This window comes from Rhamphochromis sp. 'chilingali' (genome assembly GCF_963969265.1).
Source record: "Rhamphochromis sp. 'chilingali' genome assembly, chromosome: 1".
Classification (NCBI taxonomy): domain Eukaryota; kingdom Metazoa; phylum Chordata; class Actinopteri; order Cichliformes; family Cichlidae; genus Rhamphochromis; species Rhamphochromis sp. 'chilingali'.
In genome coordinates, this window is record NC_137929.1 from 35,081,239 (window position 1) to 35,102,165 (window position 20,927).

General features: G+C 41.3%; 2 protein-coding genes across 3 annotated transcripts in view; one reads left to right on the forward strand and one right to left on the reverse strand.

The window, feature by feature from the left end:
• Positions 1–6,356, reverse strand: LOC308404488 (uncharacterized protein). The gene is made up of 2 exons (XM_080894561.1): positions 5,917–6,356; positions 1–3,704 (listed from the first exon to the last, which is right to left on the reverse strand). Exons 1-2 carry the CDS (start codon positions 6,120–6,122, stop codon positions 3,110–3,112), a joined length of 801 nt encoding a protein of 266 aa, XP_080750687.1. The 5' UTR covers positions 6,123–6,356; the 3' UTR covers positions 1–3,109.
• Positions 3,217–20,927, forward strand: part of LOC308404497 (uncharacterized protein) — a 25,002-nt gene continuing 7,291 nt past the window's right edge. The window contains exons 1-2 of one of the 2 annotated variants that reach the window (XM_080894569.1): positions 3,217–3,353; positions 17,780–17,828. In XM_080894569.1, coding sequence (XP_080750695.1) covers positions 17,816–17,828 — 13 coding nt within the window. In that variant the 5' untranslated portion in view covers positions 3,217–3,353; positions 17,780–17,815. The remainder of the gene's footprint in view (positions 3,354–17,779; positions 17,829–20,927) is intronic. The other variant, XR_013973137.1, reaches the window with a different exon arrangement.

Sequence of the window (20,927 nt, forward strand, 5' to 3'; positions counted from 1 at the left end):
GACAGTGAAAGTCTGGTTTATTTCATGAACACAATGAAACATTTTACAGTCCACAGAGCAAAGTAGCATACATGATAAATAGATACACATAACACGGTCAGTGAGAAGTAAAACTCGTCGTCTTACCACATGTTATATTCTGTAAACTTAAAATAACCACAGAAATTAGAGTTTAGTGTTTTAAAGTCATTATTAAAAACAAGAGTCAACATTACTGAAGTGACACTTTAACGATGCTTCATATCACAGTCTTTATGATGATAAAACATGTTCTCTCATTAGTAGTTGTCTGCGCCATGAAAATGTCCTGAGTCAGAGTTCCTCTTCAATCACCATTGATCATTAATAGGACGCCCAAAAGATTTGTTCCATAGACACCTTATACTAGTGTTTCCTGCATTTAATCCATCACTACTATGTTCTATATAAATCCAGATTCCTTTTATAGTTTGCAGTGAAATTTGTTAAACCATTGCTTAATGGGACAGAAGTACAAGTCACTCTTTACTAACACATTTGTAGATGAGTTTATTGCTGAACAACACAGCTAGCAGTCTCACACACTCTTTAGGTTTTTCAAGTTATGTGTGTAAGGGTTTAGTCTATCAAACCTTACCCTTTTCTCCCCAGTATCACAACAGTATGACTCCCAAAGTACGGCTCAGTAAACAACCAATGATTCTAAAGCCAGAACAGAAAGATACAGTTGGAAGATTGCGTTTTTATGATGCGTAGTAAAACGACCCCCTCTTCTTCTTCTCTGTGTTGGTGTTGTTGTTGTTCGTGTGTGTGCGTGTGCGTGTGTGTCTTAGAAGTCAATTAATACATTAGCCATACTTAAAAACATCTGAATTTCATTTAGAACTGAGATTCTAAGTTGTAAGCAGAAATCTTATGCACAGCCAGAAACATGTTTCCCCCACTTTCACAATGCTGAGGTGTCAAATCCACAACCCCCAACAAATGGTTTGTTACACGCGGGTGTGAAGGGCAAGCTTTACTTACACAGCCTCACACACAGTAGATTTTTAAAGTTTTTGGGTACAGGGGTTTAGCCACAGATGCAACATCCACTTTTGATAAAGATCACTCCACCTGTTTATTTCTTAAGAAATTAAGCATCTTTATTAAGCTCTTATTTATAAATGTCTACACAATAATAGACACCGTGTGCTCTGTGACATTATAGTCTTCTACTTCTGCTTCCATCGGTTTGCATTTTAAACTCCCAGCCTTTCAGTTTGTTATGAATGACTTTATATCACAAAATGTTAGAAATATAAAGTGAACCATGCGACTTTTTTTTAAATTTATTTTCTGTTTGATGGAAGGACTTAAGACACGAGTTATTTAAACAATTCTAAATGACAGTGTGATGGCCATAGCACTTTACGTGGGCCAAATGTGTTAAGGATAATGTTTATCAATGTAAAATTGCAAAGAACTTGTGGATAGAATATAACATTTTGTAAACAGTTACCTCAGAAGCTGTACTGGTAGATCTATGTATGTAAGGTAAAACTATCCACAGTACTTCCACTTAAGTAGCTAAACACATAAAGTCACCCTTACCAATAATCCGCTGCTCCTTGAAAAAGTAGCACAAACAGACAACTGACTGAGCAATGATAAGTAGAGCTACCCGAGGCCGAGACTCAAGCAGAAGAAATTAAAAGTTGTTTTTGTGGCTCGAAAAATGAAAGAAAGTATGTTTAATAATTCAACAAGACCCGCACCTTCAACACATGTACATTCAAATTCTGGTACAGGCTCATCATTGCTGCTGTTCAATAGTTTTTATCCGTTCGAAAAAGTCATTTTACGGCTTTAATGTTTCCAGCTGATAAGGAGAATGTGTGCATTTCAAATGTGCGTCCAAAGGCTTTAAACATCTGCTTTGTCTGTAACGACAGTATCAAACTACAGAGCATTGTTTTTACTAAAATTCAACATTTTCAGATGAAAATTTGGCTGCTTTTTGTTTTTTCACTGTAACACCCACCTCAATGCCATTTTTAGGATATTCTTGGTGATCCCACCTTTTTCATATTTATGCTTTTGGCACTGAGGGTATCTAATACGCATGTTGTCGCTGTGTTTTGTACTACCAGCTGTGAGGGCTCTGCTTTTGCTTTGAGCAGTCCGTTTTTATTTTGTCTCGTGACTGTGTGTGTTTTTTTTTTTTTTTTTTTTTCTTCAAACGAAATCCTCGTCAGTTTGATTTTGTTACCACAAACTTTGTGTGAAGTTCACAACAGAGGTAAAGAGATTTAAACACCCCAGTTTAAGGAGGCAGGCAGGGGTTGGACCACCTGCACAGGACAGGTGAAGCAGAGAGTGTCCGGGGAGATGTGCAACAGAAGCAGAGGGAACATTTTACTAGATGATAAATGGCAGATTTAGGTGATTAAGGATTTGTTGACAAGATTAAAAGACACGTCCGTCAGAGTTCAACAACATTACAGTTTGATTAAATAAAAAGTTTTTAAACTACACAAGGGTCATTTTCTCCTCTGATAGTAAGCATATTAAACATGTCAAGAAAGAAAGAGTATAAAGAAAATAGTAAATGTGTGTCTAATTAAACTCTTCCTGTGAACCTTATATCATCCTTTAATATGTTTGGTGTTACAGACTTGAAGAAGCACAGAAAAGATCATCAGACATTAATCTAATCAGTTTTCAGCCTTCATTCATATTGAAAAGTTGAAATCTTCCCTGCTAGACCCAAGTGCAACGTTTAACACCGTCGGCCATAACATTTTATTACAGCTATTATTAAATGGAGAGTCCTCTTCACACACTGAGGTTAATTATGAAGCTCCACAGGCTTCTGTGCAAAGACCAGTTTTGTTTACATTATACGCGCTTTAGAAGGCATAGCATAGCATACATTTTCACTGCTATGCATATGATACCCGCTTTTATTGGTTAAACTGCCGGGATGTCTTAGACACATAATGAGCTTTAATTTTCTGCTTCTAAGTTCAGATAGAACTGAGGTTATTGTTACGTGGGTACAATTTTTTTTTTTTTTTTAAATGCACTATATGTAGAATACATTGTTTGGTAAAATGCTGGTTACACGTTCTAAGAATGAAAAAAAAAATCAGTCTTTCAGAGAAAAAATTAGCAGCCCCCCTTTGTAAAACTCTGCGACCAACCGTAGCTGTCTGATTTTCACCATGTCCAACCCTACCAGATTGTGGTATGCCTCGGCGATGGCGTCAAAGACTTTCCTTTCCGATTTCAGTTCGTGCAAGAGAGTTTCCGCCACCATGCAGACTTTGACGTCGTCCATTTTGATGTGGCGAGCAATCAGCAGCCGTTGAATGGATGGAATGAAACGAGGGGTGAGGAGTCTTTTTCTGATGCTGTAATAATTTTCAGCGTAAAAGTCATCCTCCAACACTCGCGAACACTCATGCTGTTTCTGGTGGGGTTGATCGGACATACAACCGTTGCATGTGTCAGTGAGGTACTTGTTGATTACGAGGTTGACAAGATGATACACAGCAGTTTTCACGGTATCGATGAACAAAGAAGATGGCCAACCGTCAAGCTCGTCCGCTTGCTGCTGCTTTTCCAAGGGTCGATAGTAACCGGACGTGTCAGGTAATATTGTGCCCTCGTCCGCAGAACTTTCCTCCTCCTCCGCAGGGTGGCGCAGGGCTGTAGAGGCCATACTTCTCTCTGTTTTTGAGCTAAAAAAAAAAAAAAAAAAAGGTTTAAAGGAATGAGACAGCGGTCTTCTTTTTAAATAACAGAAGAGGGCGTGGTCTGGAAGTGGGTTGATCTTAAAGGGTGCGGGTAGGTGTGGCAGCTATTTTCAAAAACCGTAGAGTTGGCCACTGCGTCTCTAGCAGCTGTAACTTTGGAAAAGAACGGTAATTCCCATCTGTTGGGCTTGAAATTCTCCATGAAAATGGCATCTTCCAGCCCTTCTGCTCAATCAACCATCAGAGTGACAGAACTTGGTACATATTTGGTACCAGGGATACTGAGCAATCTTTAGTCTCTGAAGATTGTGAGATTCATAATGTTCCCGATGATGCTGACATCGTGCTTTAAATGTAGTTCTCCTGTGCTGACTGAAACGTGCACGTTTACAGCAGTTAACGTGCAAGAAACTAGTCTTGCACAGTGGGATAATGGAGTGACAGGGTTCATCACAGTTGAAAACAGCTGTCCGTGTGCACAGGCCATCCTGAGATCCTAAAAAGATTTTCAGATTTTCAGAAGAAAGAACACGTTGCTCTTAGCAATACTGTCTAGAACATTTCTTGCTCCACCTCTTCTTCAACCCTGTCTGTTCCCTGCACGACTCCAGCCAGACATACAAAAAACCACAAAAGAAATCCTACTGAGTCCACATCACACACATGCACACGCAGCCTCACACACAAGAACACAAATACCATAAAACATCCATGCACGCATGCACGTACGAACTATTTACTCAATCCTGCAAGAGGAGTGTAGGATTTAAATGTATGTAATTTAAATTTGTATAAGCTGTAGATGTTTTTTTTGGTTTGTGGCGACGACTACACGACAAAAAAAAAAAAAAAAAAGAAGTTCTGTAAACACACCTATGTGCATCTCCGATAGTTCCTTCACAATAAAAGCATCAAGCTGAATCACCATTTCAAAGCTTTTAACTTGAAGTAAGAAACGCCGGAAATGTCTCGTCGGCATTCACAATAGCGCTGAGACGTAAACAGTCCTTCACAGCGAAATGTCTTGAAGGTACAAAGACGAGAGGAGACAGGCGGGAGTTTGTGGCACAACACTGGCACGTGCTGACCGTGACCGAGCACGAGCAGCATTAGAGTGATGATGGGTGTAAAAAAAAAAATAATAATAAAAAAACAAAAAAAACAATGAGCACGATTTTTCACGTAGATTGCACTGTACACAGTATTATATTAATGTACAGTACGCATAGAGATATGTGAAGTGAATTTCAAGTGCATGTAGGCTAAATATTAAAAGGGCGCTTTATGAGTTTACCTAAAATAAAAGTATTCATGCAGAACAGTCAGTTTTACTAGTTCACCGGTTGTTGTTTATGAGAAGTGATAGAGGAAAGCTCATGACGTCCCTAAATTAAAATCCAGTTTAGTCAAATTATCTGTGCAGATGAGTGAAAAGGAGATATATTCACCAGACCATAGGCAACTTTCAATAAAATGGGTCTCATATATTAACTGTAAAGCATGATGAGGAAATGGTCAGTGTGCAGTCAATGACTAAACGATTCAATTAATCTATTCAGAGAGCTCAGGATAACTTGACTAAAAGATGAAGATGATCTGGACCTTTCAACAGGACGATGAAAATTTACAAATAAATAGTATCAAAAAGATCAAAGGAAATCCTTTTCAAAAATCCCATTAAAACTTTGAGCGAAAACCCTTAAACACTCTGGCACAGAGACGATTTTCATGGACCGGTTTTCAGTTTGTGTTATGTGTAACGGAGCGGAAAGGCTGTTTTTATTCCCAAGATGTTTTGTGGTTTTTAAAAGGAAGGAAGGAAGGAAACCTTCCTCAAAACGGGCAGAGCAGTGGAGCCGCCAAGGGAAAGCACACAATTTAAACTGTAAGATTAAAAATATAATTTATTATATTTAAATAGTTAAAAATATAAAATGAATTAAAACAACCTTGGCCAAGGAATAACACAATAAAAATCAATAAAACACAACATTAAAAGTCCAGTGGGATCCACCACGGCATAAAAGTCACAAAAAACTAAGAAATCCAGCAGAGTAGTAAAAGAGGGAAACCCAGCGGAGTCCTCGCCTTCCTCCCCGCATTCCACGTCCCGGTGCACTAAAGGAAGGGAGGGAGCGGCAGTCACTATTCCTTTCGACAGTTTTACTTTATAAAAAGGGATAAGTCAGAGACTTACCCCGGGTGGGCAGAGCTCTCAACTCCGCCCGCCGCTTCTTTAAAACTGGAAATCGGCACCAGCTGTCTCACTGCTTCTGCTCTCCCGCAGTGCACAAGCTGGCTCTTGTCGTTATTGCCGTCTGACTGCCCGCTGCGAGTCCCTAGTCGCTGGTGGTGTCTCGTCATCTGCTCTCGAACGCCAACTCCAACCCTCTTATGTGTCATTGAGCACTCTGTAAATTACCTTGCCTTTCCTCTCAGGTGTGTCCAATTAGTAAAAACGGGGGAAAGGGCGGAGTCTCTCCAGGACAATTTGACGGTAACTAAAACATGCAAACTAAATAAAACACTGCACAAAATATAACCAATACATGCAATATAAAAAAATAAATAAGTACACTTCACATTAAAATACAGCACAGCAAAACAACATCCGTCCTTCCCTGGATGACATATGCGTATAAGTCATTTCTGCCTAAGTGGGTGATGTTGTTTCGGGTCTCTGTTTTGTGTGTGTGTGTGTGTGTGTGTGTGTGTGTGTGTGTGTGTGTGTGTGTGTGTGTGTGCGCGCGCAGTCGGGAGGGGGGAAAGTTGGGGTGTCCAATTTCCTTTTTTTTTTGGGCGCCTTCTTGTGAGGGCTGTCTGTTTTCCACATTCTGCAACGGTAAAATACGACTTAGAGGTGGATATTTGTTTTACTTTATGGGCAACAGTTGTTCTTGCTCGCCTCCTGTTGACAAAACTCGCCTCATGGTTGACTCTGAGAAAAAAACTCTTTCCCACAGAGGGGAATAAACTTATTCGAATATGAGCTTTTTTCCACTCAGGCTTATTTTATGGGGAGATGTACTAAATTATTTACCGGGTTACAAGCAATGATAATATCGGCTGTTGACTCCTCATTTTCATTTTCTGTCTATTGAGAAAACCCATTGTAAAAGTAATGAAGAAAAAAACTCTACCGCTGTCTCATTCCTCCTTGACCCGCGGTGTGTGTGTGTGTGTGTGTGTGTGTGTGTGTGTGTGTGTGTGTGTGTGTGTGTGTGTGTGTGTGTGTGTGTGTGTGTGTGTGTGTGTGAGTGAAACAAGATCGCCTGTCACGGCAATTATGGTTTGTTTTTCAGTCCCTTGTAAAAGGGACTCTCAAAAGGAAAAGTAGTATTCAAAGAAAAGTATTCACTAAGGGGTATTTATTCATTTTTACACATACGGGGTAGGCAGCCTGTAGGTTACAAGCAGATAGAAAGTTCTTCTTTTCATCACAAGCTATGGTGTAGCCTAAAAATTGCAATTTGTTGCTAGGCTGATCATCTTAAAGGTTTTTTTTACTGCGTCTGTATTATAGGAAAATAAAATACTATTGAAAGAAACGGTTCTCTACAGGCAATAGGAAGTCACTCTTTTTTCCCATTACAAGCGCCGGTGCAGCTTAAGAAAGTAAAATTACATCCGCTATTGTAAAAAAAAAAAAAATACAGAGAAAATTGTCATAATATTGAAACAGAATTAAAGGATCCATCTTGCGTCTGTGCCTAGAAATTGTGACGGCCTCCTCTCTGCTTTTATTCCACTCCCCTGCTGCAGACCCTCCCTCCCTCTAAAAACTTTTTTCTTTTTTTTCCAACAACAGGTGGCGCGCTTCCGGGGGTTTCCCCCTCCCTTCTCCGGATGCAATTCGTCACGCTTAGGGGCAGGTGGCGCGCTTCCGGGGGTTTCCCCCTCCCCTCTCCGGATGCAATTCGTCACGCTTAGGGGATCAAATTACACACTTCCGGGGGGGAGGGGGTAGGTCAAAAGGTCGTGATTAGGGTCATCAATCAAATCGAATCAAATTTTGTCACATACTGTATGGGAGTATCTCTCTACTGTGGATACAAGCAGCAGAAGTTTCTCCTGAAGGGTGAGGGCTCAGCCTTAGAGATAGAGTGGTATTGTTGTTGTACTCTTTGTTTAGAAATATTATCGTAATTTTATTAGAATCATGAAATGATAAATGCTGGGAATTCCACTCGTTTTATAGGCCTGGAGTGAAGGCTATCAAATGAACATGACAGTGGCTTTTAGAGTCCCAGGGGAAATCCTGTGTTTAAAGTAGTTTCACTATCACTTTCTCTTTAGACATTTAGAATAAATGAGTTAACTTTTAATAATATTGTGTGAAAGCTGAGCAGCATTACATGGTTAGTATATGTCATTATTCAGTTTATCCACATGTAACCAATGTTGCACCTTTTAATATTTTACTTATTTTACCTGTGGGTTTTCCTTCCTTCCTGTAATGTTATTGCTGACAGACCATATTCACAAGTGAAAACGTTAAATGTGATCTTTTGCAATACTTTATTGAAAAATGTGGTCCAAATGCAGCAATGTTGATTTAGAAGTATTTACAGGAACAGCTAAACTAGTACAATAATCAGGTTAAGCTGGAAATTTTCCCAGAGAATGTTTCTTTTCCCCAAAACTAAGGTTTTGGACTTCATTTTCTCCATGCCCCCTGACTCCTCTGAAACAGTCTTCTCTTTTGTCAAAGCAAACCATGAGAAAGCCAGATTTATTTTTGTTTCTTCGATATTTAAAAGTCATCTAACATTTTATGAATATACATTTTCTTGATTTTTGTGATTGCTAATAGAATAAAACATGTCACAGAAAATAAACAATTAGATGAAAAACATGATCCAGGGTCATTTTTGAATAAAAAAGTTTAAATAGATACAAAACACACAATGCTCATCATAATGCTATTCAGCTCAGTTTAGATTAAATTAGTCAAACGTGATTTCAAAATGTTTTCAAATGTTGTCATTGACATAAAAACTAAACCACTCGACATACAGAAATCAAAGGAATGTGAGCAGAATAATGACATTTGGTGATATGTATTTATTCATGTAGACTGTAAAAGGATAATGCGTGAAGTAGTAAATAGAAAATCACTTTTTTTCTCAGCATTTACTCTGTGGAGGTTGCTCTCTGTACTGTTACATTTTTTTTCTAAGTTCTTCCTGTAATGATAATTTTACAAGGTTCCTCCCTTATTGTTTGTATCCTCAGTTTCAGACAGTGGATCTGTGTGACGTCACGCACACACCTCTGACTGTGAGCATAAATCCCCACCAACTTGTTAATAAAAATAACAAGTTGGTTAATTAAAAATGTACACCCCAATTAGTCATTATTCCTTCCATGCAATATTGAATTAGTGCTGGTATGGCAGGAGGCATAAAATTCGAAGAAAGCACAAAGGAGAAGGAAAGCCATATATGCCATACTTTAGAGTTTTGTTCTTTACATGTATTTATGCTTCGGTGTATCCTGTAACTTTGATATAATCAGATGAATTCATGATGGACTCCTTCATCCTCCATGAACCTTAATCACCATCTGCACAACTGAGCCGGTTTTGATTCCGTATTTTGTCACTGGTGCAGAGTCGTCGTCCAGTGGCGTGCCATCAACGTGCAGCTTCATATTATCCTTAGCATAACCTACAACAGCTTAACAAAGCACAGAGAGGATTTTACTTTACTATGTCATAAATAATTTTATTCTGTTCCCTATGTTAGAGTGAGCCTCATCAGAATGTAATAATAAATAAAGCTGACTGGTAGCAATTTTATTAATGATACTATTATTAATGATACAAAAAAAAAATGCTCTGAAGGCATTTACGCTTCATAACATTTTATTGATTTTTAGCAAAAAAAAGAAAAAAAAAAAAAGAATATTTTTAAGACATTTGAATATAGAGTCATTAAGGACTGGTAATTATAATTATAATTTTTATCTATTTATTTATTTTTTAGGTTACTTACCTTGCTTGATGACCATTTTCAGCACTTCCTCTTTGAAAATGCTCACAATCATTACTTGCAGTTGTACAGCGCAGAAGAGCATCAGACATCTCTGACCATTAGCCAAGATAAGGAAGATTTCACACGTTGCCTGGCTAGCTATGGGTGAATGAAGGGTGCGAAGCCGAGTCTCCAATTCAGTAAACCTGGCCTCCAGAGCTGCAAATATGCTACATTTGTTACAGATATCATTACTGCTAAAGGAGGCCGAGGAGTAACTAAACATCTGACACAATGAGCACGAAAGTGCAGGAGGGACAGGTGAAGTAGCCATGTTGCTAACGAGTCGGCTACGAGCTAAGCTAAGCTGGCGAAACAGTACAGAGACAGTGAGTGAATACTTTGGCTATAAATTAGGTAGTGAGTACACAGAAAGTGCTTCGGATGAAGCACGTGAAGATTATACTATGAAAAAAGAATGTATTTAAAAGTTGTTAATTAAATTGCTAAGCAAATAAGCTACTCAGAAACCCCACTGTGTTTGAACAGGAACAGGAAGTGATACTCTACCGCAGAGCGATAGACCATGTAGACCAGAGGAAAAAACGTTTGTAAGGCGCTGATTACGGATCTTTGGGAGCTTCTGAGAAAACAGAATTAGTCCTAGCACTGAACCCTGTGGAACTCCATAATTAACCTCAGTGTGTGAAGAGGACTCTCCATTTAAACAAACAAATTGGAGTCCATTAGATAGATATGAAACAAACCACTGCAGCGCAGTGCCTGTAATACCTACAGCATGCTGTAATCATTCTAATAGAATATTATGGTCGACAGTATTGAACGCTGCAATGAGATCTAGAAGGACAAGCACAGAGATGAGTCCACTGTCAGAGGCCATGAGAAGATCATTTGCAACCTTCACTAAAGCTGTTTCTGTGCTGTGCTGAGCTCTGAAACCTGACTGAAACTCTTCAAATAAACCATTCCTCTGCAGATGATCTGTTAGCTGTTTGACAACTACTCTTTCAAGAATTTTTGATATGAAAGGAATATTGGAGATTGGCCTATAATTAGCTAAGACCACTCGAGATGGGTTTTTAAATAGCGGTTCAACTACTGCCAGCTTGAAGCCCTGTGGTATATAGCCAAATATTAGAGATAGGTTGATGATATTTAAGATTGAAGGACTAATTAATGGCAAGACCTCTTTGAGCAGTTTTGTAGGAATGGGGTCTAAAAGACACGTTGATGGTTTGGAGGAAGTAATTACTGAAGTTAACTCAGACAGATCAATTGGAGAAAAAGACTCTAAATTGTCAAGGTTTTGGGTCAGTTTGACCCAGCTCTTTGAATTTCTTGTGTTTTGGTAGTATTTTGTATTATGGTTTTATGTTCTGATTCGCTGGTAGTCTAGTTATGCTGTTGAGTGCCCTGTTATTCATTAGATTCCCTCTTGAGTCTGGTTTATTTGTTAGGTTCTCTGTGTATTTTATATTTCCTAGCCCAGTATTATTATACTCTTGAACTTATTCTGTATTTAGTCTTGGTCTTGTTTCTGTTAGCTCTGTCATGTTTCCACGTCTTAGTGTCTAGTCTGCGTCTTTGTGAACTGTCTTATGTTTCCTATTTATTTTTGACAGTTCTGCACTATGTAAATGATATTCATAAATGAATATAAATGGTACTGAAAGTAGCTGTAGATAATGATATATCTGTCACATGATTATGAGAGTAATTTTTGTGAAGAAGCTCATGAAGTCATTACTAGTCAATGTTAAAGGAATAGTTGGCTCAACAGTGCTCTGACTTTATGTCAGCCTGGCTACAGTGCTGAAGAGAAACCTAGGGTTGTCCTTATTTTCTTCAATCAGTGATGTATAGGAAGATGTTTTAGCTTTCCAGGGGTCTTTATCATAAAGTGACAAACTATTTCTCCAGGCTAAATGATGATCTAATAAATCTGTGACAAGGCATTTCCTCTCCAACTTACGAGTTGGAGAATTGTACCACGGAGTCAAGTACTTCTGATTTGAGGCCCCTTGTTTTCACAGGAGCTACAGTTTCTAATAAAATATTTATCTATTGTTATTATGTGCTGCATTGTCACGATCGCAGCATGACTATGTAATTTTTTCTTCATCTTCTTCTGTTTTACTGGCAGTTGGTTGTAACACTCTCTTCCAATCAAGTGGAAGAGAATGTAATTATTCTGCCCGACTCACGCTGGTCTCTTAGTGTACCAATCAGGTGAAACCAGATAATCTTTCACAGCACACCTATGTGCCCCAGCACAGTGGTTGGGAAACACTGGTGTAATCAAATATTTTAAATTTAATTGTTGTCAGGAAATGATCAGACAGGAGAGGGTTTTCAGGAAACATTATTACATGTTTCTATGTTATATGTTAAAACAAGATCTAGAGCTTGGTTAAAGTGGTGGGTGGGTTCTTTTACATTTTGAGAGAAGCCAATTGAGTCTAATAACATATTAAATACCATGTTGAGGCTGTCATTTTTAGCATCTACATGGATGTTAAAATCACCCACAATAATTATTTTATCTGAGCTGAGCACTAAATCAGATAAAATGTCTAAGAAATCAGACAGAAATTCAGTGTAAGGCCCAGGTGGAGGATAGATGATAGATGATCACAAATAAGACTGTATGTTGAGTTTTGAAGCTAGGGTGGACAAGGCTAACCATCAGGCTTTCAAATGGTGTGTGGGGGGTTAATAAATTTGGCCAGATTTTTAGAAATGAGAGCTGCTCTTCTCAAAGTGGGATGGCCTCTCATAACAAAACCAGATTTTCTGAAGCACATTTTGCAATTATTTATAAAGCCCACATTGTTTTTTGGACACCACTTAGACAACCTCTTCAACCTGAGCCTGAGGTTGGGAAGAGTCCCACAGCTCTGGAAAACCTCCGGTGTTGTACCAGTGCCAAAGACTTCACGCCCCAAGGACCTCAACAGCTACAGGCCGGTGGCTCTGACATCCCACCTGATGAAGACCCTGGAGCGGTTGGTCCTGGCTCAGCTTCGGCGCCTAACAAGCTCATCACTGGACCCACTTCAGTTTGCCTACCAGCCTGGCATTGGCGCGGATGATGCCGTCATTCACCTCCTACATCGTTCCCTCGCTCACCTGGAGACCGCTGGAAGCACTGTGAGAATCATGTTCTTTGATTTCTCCAGTGCCTTCAACACTATTCTTCCCTCGGTTCTGAAGGACAAGCTGGAGAACTCTGGAGTGGACCATCACCTCACTACCTGGATTTTGGACTACCTCACCGACCGACCACAGTATGTGAGGACTCAGGGCTGTGTGTCGGACAGGGTCGTCTGCAGTACGGGGGCCCCACAGGGAACGGTTCTGGCTCCGTTCCTCTTCACCATCTACACTGCAGACTTCTCCCACAATTCCACCCAGTGCTTCCTGCAGAAGTTCTCTGATGACTCTGCAATAGTCGGCCTCATCACTGATGGGGACGACAAGGAGTACAGAGGACTGACTCAAGACTTTGTGGACTGGTGCCAGCTGAACTACCTCCAGATCAACGCCAGTAAAACCAAGGAGCTGGTGGTAGACTTCCGCAGGCACAAGCATTCTCCACTGCAACCACTGAACATCCAGGGTATGGACATTGAGGCTGTGGACAGCTACAGGTACCTTGGTGTTCATCTGAACAACAGACTGGACTGGACTCATAACTCAGACGCCCTCTACAGGAAAGGGCAGAGCAGGCTGTACCTGCTGCGGAGACTCAGGTCGTTTGGGGTGGAGGGCCCACTCCTGAAGACCTTCTATGACTCTGTGGTGGCTTCTGCTATCTTTTATGGTGTGGTCTGCTGGGGCGGCAGCATCTCTGCTGGGGACAGGAAGAGACTGAACAGGGTGATCCGAAGGGCCAGCTCTGTTCTAGGATGCCCTCTGGACCCAGTGGAGGTGGTGAGTGACAGGAGAAGCTGTCATCCCTGTTGGACAACGTCTCCCACCCCATGCAGCAGACTGTGACAGCACTGAGCAGCTCCTTCAGTGGGAGACTGCGGCACCCACGGTGTGGGACGGAGAGATTTCGCAGGTCTTTCCTCCCCACTGCTGTCAGACTCCACAACAAAGACTTTAACTGAACAAACACACACATCCACACATGTGCAATAACACTAAGTGCAATAATCTTTTCTGGCATCGTTGTATTTTTACTCAGTTGTATATAGCATTCGTATTCTATTTTTATCTTATTGTATATTTTTATTCTATTTTATTCTACTGTATATAGTATATTATTTTATTCTATTCTGTACAGCTGTGTACTGTATTTATTCTTATTGTATTCTAATTTTTGCGTCATAACTTTTGCACTGTCCACTTCCTGCTGTGACAAAACAAATTTCCCACGTGTGGGACTAATAAAGGTTATCTTATCTTATCTTATCTTATCTTATCTTATCTTATCTTAAGGAACGCACGCGGTTAAATTTTTCATTCGTAGTCCAGCAAGGGAGAGGACCAGAGAAAACTACATAGTCTGACATTGTTTTGGCAAAGTTACAGACTGATTCTATATTAACTTTAGTGACCTCTGATTGCTTTAATGGGGTGTCATTACTGCCAACGTGAATTATAATTTTACTGAATTTACGTTTACCCTCAGCAAGCAGTTTTAAATTTCCCTCAATGTCACCTGCTCTGGCCCTTGGAAGACAAATGACTCTGGTTGCTGGTGTCTCTAGCTTCACATGTCTCAGAGCAAAATCGCCAATTACCAGAGTGGGTGTGTGGCCGAGTAGGTAAAAATTGTTATTGTCTGTGTATTTCACAACTCTGTGTGGCTGTATATCACTCATTTTTACCTGTTTATTACACTCATTCCCAGTTACTTCCATTGTGTCCATTCATTCCATTGTGGAGTCTGCTTCTACATTAATGAAGGTTGGTGTACTGATGTCACAGTGTTACAGAAACACTGCAGCCCACACTTGGAAAGTTTTTTCATCAATTGTAAACCGTTTTATTCACAGCGGGAGTTTTCTTCCTTCATGCTGGTTGGAGTTTACATCCCTCCACAGGCCAATGCGAACAACGCACTGTGCGAGCTGGCTGACCAAATTACTACCCTGGAGAGGAAATTCCTGGACTCCTTTACAATTATTCTTGGGGATTTTAACAGAGCAAACCTAAACCACGGACTCCCTAAATACAGACAGCATATAGTCTGCCCCACCAGGGACAACATCATACTGGATCACTGTTACACCACTCTAAAAGATGCCTATCGCTCTGTGCCCCGGGCAGCTTTGGGACATTCTGATCACTGCATGGTCCATCTTATTCCAGTTTATAGGCAAAAACTCAAACGTGCGAAGCCTGTAGTCAAAACTGTGAAGAAGTGGACTAATGCAGCAAAGCAGGAACTGCAGGACTGTTTTGACTCCACTGATTGGACTGTTTTTGAAGCTGCATCTGACAACCTAGATGAGCTCACGGACACTGTGACATCATACATCAGTTTTTGTGAAGACGTGTGTGTACCAACAAAGACCTTTTGCACATACAACAACAATAAACCATGGTTCAATTCTAAACTCCAACATCTTCGTAAGGCCAAGGAGGACGCTTACAGAAGTGGTGACAGGGCCCTGTACAAGCAAGCTAGGAACACACTGACCAAGGAGATCAAAGCAGCTAAAAGGATCTACTCTCAGAAGCTGGAAGAACAGCTTTCAGCCAACGACCCAGCGTCAGTGTGGAGGGACCTGCAGGAAATCACCAGCTACAGACGCCCCCCCCACCCACTATTGAAGCAAACAAAGACCTGGCCAACGAGTTAAACACTTTCTACTGCAGGTTTGAGACGGACAGACTCCCACGCCTCACCCTCCCCTCCCCAGAGACATTGCTTCAGACATTGACCCCCAACACACCTTCCACCTTTCCCCCCTTCACCCTCCCCCTCCCCAATCCAGTCTCAACGACCACCCCCACCCTCCCCAATCCAGACCCAACAACCACCACCACCCTCCCCAATCAAGACTCAACGACCACCACCACCCTCTCCAATCCAGACTCAACGACCTCCACCACACCTCTCACCCCCCTTTCCTCCTCCCTGAAACTCAGAATACTCACTGAGGATGTGAGCCAACTATTCCAGAAACAGAAGCCCAGGAAAGCCCCCGGACCAGACGGTGTCTCACCCTCCTGCCTCAAAACCTGTGCTGAACAGCTGGCTCCCATCTTTACTCACATCTTCAACAGATCCCTGGAGCTGTGTGAAGTTCCCCCCTGCTTCAAACGCTCAACCATCATCCCTGTTCCCAAGAAACCCACCATCACAGGACTGAATGACTACAGACCTGTTGCCTTGACGTCTGTGGTCATGAAATCCTTCGAACGACTGGTGTTAGCCCATCTGAAAGACATTACAGGCCACCAGCTGGACCCTCTGCATTTTGCCTACCTGGTAAACAGATCGGTGGATGATGCAGTAAACATGGGGCTGCATTACATCCTGCAACACGTCGACTGCCCGGGAACTTATGCCAGGGTCCTGTTTGTGGACTTTAGTTCGGCTTTTAACACCATTGTGCCTGAACTTCTCTCCTCCAAACTCTCCCAGCTCAGCGTGTCACCAGCTACCTGTCAGTGGATCACCAGCTTCCTGACAGAAAGCAACAAGTGAGGCTGGGGAAGATCAGCTCTGAAACTCGGTCCCTCAGTATTGGTGCCCCTCAAGGATGTGTCCTCTCACCACTACTGTTCTCCCTCTACACCAACGACTGCACCTCCAAGAACTCAGCTGTTAAACTCCTAAAGTTTGCAGATGACACCACTGTCATTGGCCTCATTCAGGATGGTGATGAGCCTGCATACCGGCAGGAAGTTGAGCGGCTGGTAATCTGGTGCAGTCAGCACAATCTGGAGCTGAACACTCTTAAAACTGTAGAGATGACAGTGGACTTCAGGAGACATCCCTCAACTCTGCTCCCCATCACCATATCAGACAGACCTGTGTCGACTGTGAAGACCTTCAAGTTCCTGGGTACCATCATCTCCCAGGACCTGAAGTGGGAGACCAACATCAACTCCATCCTCAAAAAGACCCAGCAGAGGATGTACTTCCTGAGACTACTGGGGAAGTACAGTCTCCCACAGGAGCTGCTGATCCAGTTCTACACTGCGGTCATTGAGTCTGTCCTGTGCTCCTCCATCACAGTCTGGTATGGTGCAGCCACTAAACAGGACAGGAACAGACTGCAGCGGACTGTATGGGCAACAGAAAGGATCATCGGCGCCCTCCTGCCGTCCATCCAGGATCTGTACCTCTCAAGAACCAGGAAACGGGCAGGGAAAATCATCACAGACCCCTCACACCCTGGACACAGACTTTTTGATCTGCTGCCCTCTGGCAGACGGTACAGAAGCCTGCAGACCAGGACCACCTGACATAGGAACAGTTTCTTCCCCCTCGCCATCTCCCTTCTAAACAGTTGACCTGTCACACTGCTCCCACTGCCAGACTGCAGCTGCACCTTATGTACATTGTGTAGTATTCATTCCACCTCATTTCATTTCTGTATTTTATGTATATAAGTTTAGATTAGTTATTTATAGTCGGTTTACACAGCTTTGTGTATGTATGTGTATGTATGTATAATGTGTATATATAGACACGCGTGCGTGTGCGTGTGTGTGTGTGTGTGTTTTACATTGCTGTGCTTGAGAGCCACCATCTACCGGAACCAAATTCCTTGTATGTGTCTGCACATATACTTGGCCAATAAACACAATTCTGATTCTGATTCTAGCTCTTTTTTTGTTCTTCTCATTATTATTCTGTTCGCCCTTAGGAGGGTGATCAACATCTGACCCTGGCATCAAAGGTTGTGGATGTTTTTCAGTGGTTGGAGCTTCAGCAGTGGATACCACGTTGGTGTTGTGTAAAGCTTCTGCAGCACTGGAATTCTCCACTGGAAATTTAAATCAAAACAGTCATGAAATCACTTTAAACTGTCATTCTGACAGTACATCAGTCAGTTTCTTATAATGTTTTCAATCTTACATTTCTTTTTCCTGTAGAACAGAAGATAAGCACCGCTAGATCTAGGGAGAGCAATGGGAAAAGAAGGTAAGGTCATTTACCAAGGTCAGTTATTTAGAAAGTCTTTGGTGGGAAAGAAACTACAGATAAAAACGTACATCTTAACATTGTCCAGCTGGTGTGGTCTGAACTGAAGGTGTTAATGAAAAGAACAGAAATTTGATCAGTTACAGGCTATATAGTTTTTCCATCAAGCACAGAAGTACATAAATTTGTGTTAATGTTTTAATGCTTTGGGAACAGCAACACTAAAGCAAAGCGATCAGACTTACCGGTTTTACATTGTTATCATTGAAAATGAACCATTTGTCCTCATCCTGAGATTTGATTGTTACTGTGTAATGTCCAGATATCAGCTCACCAGAGTGCTCCAGAAATGCATACAGCTCATAGATCTGATTCTGCAGTTGAAAATAGAAAACAAAAAATCAGTATCATGAATGAGGAAATAAAATGTTGTGGTGAAAGCCTTAATAAATTGCAAAAAGTTTATTCTGTTTATCTGGACGTATCATTTTCAGTGGGAGAAAATGTCACTCATCCAAGTGACTTCTTCAGTTTCAGCAGACTGCAAGTTTCCCTAACTGTATATATAGTACATTTGAATGGAATCAACCTTTTGGGTTGTGGTGAAACAATAAATATTCAGTCCATTAATATCCATCAATCTAACCAGTTGGAGGCTAGATGTTGCTGCCACTAATGTTCACAGTGGAGCATCCGATGATTAGTAGCCCTGACTCCAGGGGCCCGTTCTTCGTACGTCGCTTACTACATCCAAGATCAAATGACACATCCAAGATCAAATCATCGCGCTAACCGTGAGCTCGCTAATCCGGTTCCCCGAACACACCTGCTGTTGACGATTACTACAGCTGGACGCAGTAATGTGACATCACTGGGTGTCGTAAAAGGGGCTACGCATCGATAGTAGAAACATTGATCGGCAACCCTCTGATTGGTCGGCGAAAATGTCGAAGGAGCGCGCTCGGCTCGGTATTTTTCGGCAGCAGAGCAAGAACTCCTGAGTGAGGGATTTCAGGAGTTTCAGAGTTTAATTAAAACGCAAGAGAAAACTGCAAAGGCTGCAGAAGCAAGGAGAGAGGGCTGGCAGAAAGTTGCTGACAAATCAAACTCGTAGGTAATTTAATAATAATACTAATAATAATGGATTGGGTTCATATAGCGCTTTCCAAGGCACCCAAAGCGCTTTACGATACCACTATTCATTCACTCCCACATTCACACACTGGTGGAGGCAGCTACGGTTGTAGCCAGGCTGCCATATCGCGCCATCGGCCCCTCTGGCCAACACCAGTAGGCGGTAGGGTAGATCTATCATATGACACTATATTGTCCAATATCATATGGCATTATATTATATTATAATATGTTATATTATATCCCCTTTCACATTAGAGCCACAACAGGACCCACAAGAACATGGGAACAAGTAAAAGTGGAATACAGGAGTATTCTACAGAATGGTAATATTTATCTCTTAGATTGCTTTTCGTCTCTTGGCAATACTGGCCTGTAATACTCTGTTAGTTTGTCCATAACAGCAACCAAGAAAAGGGCAGAGGAAAAAAAGACAGGTGGTGGTCCTGCACCCCCTCGTCAACAAGTTGGTTAAGTAAATAATACCCTCACGGGAATATCGATATCTCTCAATGAGCACACTGTCGCGCTGAGCTAAAGGATCCTGTCTATCCCGCAATATACGCTGAATTCTGAGGACTCTCCTTATCAATCTTGCACCTTCCGCAATGGGTGGCTCGCGTATACGGACAGGACATGGCTGCGACAGGCTTCCCAAATCCACCTTCGCTTTTATAGCCGTGGTCTCTCATCTTGATTACACGAAGTAATTTACAATTACTACTCTGAAATATGAATTACATCTGTAATAATCACATACATGTAATAGAATGTTAATAGTACATTTCCCTTTTTTAGGGAATGACCTGTATGTATCTGTGTGACATCAATAAAAGGATCAGGTGCTGCATTATCTTCAGTTACATTGATGTTATTTATTTATCGCTGTTGCTTTCGTATAAATGAAGCGGACATACCTGCGTGGCCGCGATCTAATCCTGTTTACATAAAGTAAACCTGCTCCCGAGCAGGTTTACGCTTACGGCTCTGTTGCTATGACAGCAAGTCCCGGATGAGCTTCGGGGAACCGACTGATCCAGGATCACGCGAAATCGTCAACAATCTAATCCGGCTAACCTACTTAGCGAGGTACGAAGAACGGGCCCCAGGCCACCCTGTCCTAACACAATATGGAGTTCTTGGTCCCAACCTAAACAAAGTTTAATCTGTTCCACCTGCTTCTAGACTTCACCTAGTGTATGAGGCAAGGCCAGAGACTTAAAGTATAAAAAAAAACCTTTATACCATGGGTGGCAGATTTTACATTTTCTGTCTAACCAGCCCATGAGCAAAGCAAGGTTTTGTATAGCAGTCCCTCGCCAACCCTCTTGGGCCATAACTTGCATTGACAAAGGCAATCTAAAGTTGTGTGAAATGATTGCCCTCTTCTTGATTTCCTATTTTTTGCACGTCAAAAAAACACTTGTCACGCTTAAATGTTTCAGCTCGTCGAAGAAATTATTAAAGAATAAAAAAATATTAGACAAGGATAACACAAATAAGAGAAAATTATTTGAGTAATTGAGTAAAAGGAAAAGGTTGCTATAAAGCCATTTCTAAAACTGTGGGATCCAAGAGGTCACAAAAGGCCGCAAAACAACATGGCCATACTTAAGGTTAGTATTCATGACTCCACCATAAAAAAAGAGACTGGGCAAAAACGGCCTGCATGGTAGAATTCCAAGACAAAACTACTGCTGAGCAAAAAGAACATAAAGGCTCATCTCAGCTTTCCCAGATAACATCTTGATAATCCCAAAGACTTTTGGGAAAATACTCTGTGAACTAACAAAACAAAATTTGAACTTTTTGGAAGGTATATGGCTCATTATATCTGATGTAAAAGTAACACACCATTTCAGAAAAGAACATTATACCAACAGTAACATATAATGGTGGTAGTGTGGGGCTGTTTTGCTGCCTCAGGACCTGAAAGACTTGCTGTGGTAAATAGAACCATGAATT

Bases quoted from the DNA above. Each gene is read 5' to 3' on its own strand.
- LOC308404488 (XM_080894561.1), bottom strand. From the start codon at position 6,122: ATGACACATAAGAGGGTTGGAGTTGGCGTTCGAGAGCAGATGACGAGA. The intron at 3,705-5,916 runs GTAAGTCTCTGA...TTTTTTTTTTAG, and splicing joins GAGAGCTCTGCCCACCCGGG to CTCAAAAACAGAGAGAAGTA.